This window comes from Fukomys damarensis, unplaced genomic scaffold (genome assembly GCF_012274545.1).
Source record: "Fukomys damarensis isolate Sample0158 unplaced genomic scaffold, DMR_v1.0_HiC HiC_scaffold_10, whole genome shotgun sequence".
Classification (NCBI taxonomy): Eukaryota; Metazoa; Chordata; class Mammalia; order Rodentia; family Bathyergidae; genus Fukomys; species Fukomys damarensis.
Genome location: NW_022900922.1, coordinates 38394128 through 38395806, shown reverse-complemented (window position 1 = coordinate 38395806; position 1679 = coordinate 38394128). Strand labels below are relative to the sequence as shown.

Sequence of the window (1679 nt, the reverse complement as noted above, 5' to 3'; positions counted from 1 at the left end):
GCTGCGTGACACGTGGGCCTCTCCGTCCCCGGGGCCTTCACACGCCTGGGTGCATGGTTGTCTGGTGGTCTCCTCCTCGCCCAGTCTTCTCCCGCGGCACCCTTCAGCTGGGCGAAGGGTTCCTCAAAGGTCAGGGTCCTTCCCACTGCGCAGATGGCACACACAGGCGGCATCCCCCATCCATGGTCCTGGCAGGCAGGTCCTCACTACGTGCCAGGGCAGCACTGAGCTCACTTGGGGCGCATAGAGGAGAGGCAGATATGGAATTGCCCGGGTTCTCCTAGACTGAAAGGTCTCATGAGGGAAGGTACTGATGTCCCAGCAGCATGGCCTGCACTGTTTTTCCCAAGTAGCAAGATGGGAAATTCCTAACAAGCTGTGTTTCCAGCTTCTGGGACCTCCTGATCAGCCTTAGATCGTCCTGTAACAGGCTTCTTAAAACAAAAAGTGTATGTAGTACCCTAAACCTTGATCAAGGTAACATTTGATACATTACATTATGCCTAATCAATTCCTAATGCAGTGACCCTGAGTTCATGCAGGAACTGGGTAGATCGGAGTCGGGTGCACCTCTCGTTGAGCGGCCACGGTTTAGTGACACGAACGTCCCTGCTCATCTGGACAAAAGGGCTAAGAGATGCGTAACCAAGTTCTAGAAACAGTTTAATATAAAGTAGTGTGATTTCATTCATCACAGTGGAACCTATGTATAAGGAAAACATGAAATCTGTCCAAAAAAAGAAAAGGAAGCAGGTCATGAGAATGAGAGTGCTTAGCATAGCTCTAATTTCTGGGCTGGAATTCTTTGCCATCCTGGAGCTGTGCAGGTAGAGCACACGCTTGTGATGCTCATACAGACGGAAAGCCATGTGCCCACTGCTCCAGCCCATGAGATTCTGGAAGATGACGTCCCGAAGAGCCATGAGAGAGAGGAAAAGCCAGCTGATGATTTGCCTGGATGGCAGGAAATAACAATAACCAGCATACGTTCCAATCACAGATCTGTTCATGCTGCTGACTGCTGTGATGGAGTGCAGCAAGTTGGAGCTTGTCAGAAAATTAATGATCCAAAACAGGAAGAAATAGGGAAGAACTTGCCATGTGGACTGTGGTTTGAGCTGTCCCCACAGGTTGGTCCTGGGGCTGATAGTGACGGCCTGGACGATGCTTAGGAGACAGGAGGTGCAGATGGAAAGGCCCCGGGCCACCCTTCCCAGGTAAACCACAGTTTTACAGCCAACACTACCAAGGAAGTTTCTGAAGTAGAAAACTGTGGAGATATCTCTGATTCCGGTGGTACAAATAATGATTGCATTTGAAAAAGCCAGGTGAATGATGATAAAATCTGTGGTATTTTTCTCAGGAATCAAAGCAAAAACATATGCATGTCTTACGAATATGAGGATGTTCCCCAAATTCCTGGTCCTGTAAGAGAAAGAAAGATTATTCTCTGGATGAGGTTCATCCAAAGCATCTTCCGAATCACAGACAACACAGACCACACTAGCAAAACCTTTGGAGAAACACAAACAATCAAGGCTGACATGTTTCAGTTCCTGGAGTTCGGTCCATTAAATCTATCAAAAACAACACTTTCTGATAGATGTAAATGTACACGGTTCTGTCCAGGTCAATACCTGATTTTATTCTGTCTTTGTCCTTCCTTTTACTGATATGGG

At 47.6% G+C, this 1679-nt stretch overlaps 1 protein-coding gene across 1 annotated transcript; it reads right to left on the bottom strand.

The window, feature by feature from the left end:
• Positions 1-503: 503 nt before the first annotated feature.
• Positions 504-1474, bottom strand: LOC104861562 (putative vomeronasal receptor-like protein 4). Its single transcript, XM_010623049.1, is given in 2 exon segments — positions 504-1414; positions 1417-1474. Coding segments are annotated over 2 exon segments (969 nt in total).
• Positions 1475-1679: the final 205 nt, after the last annotated feature.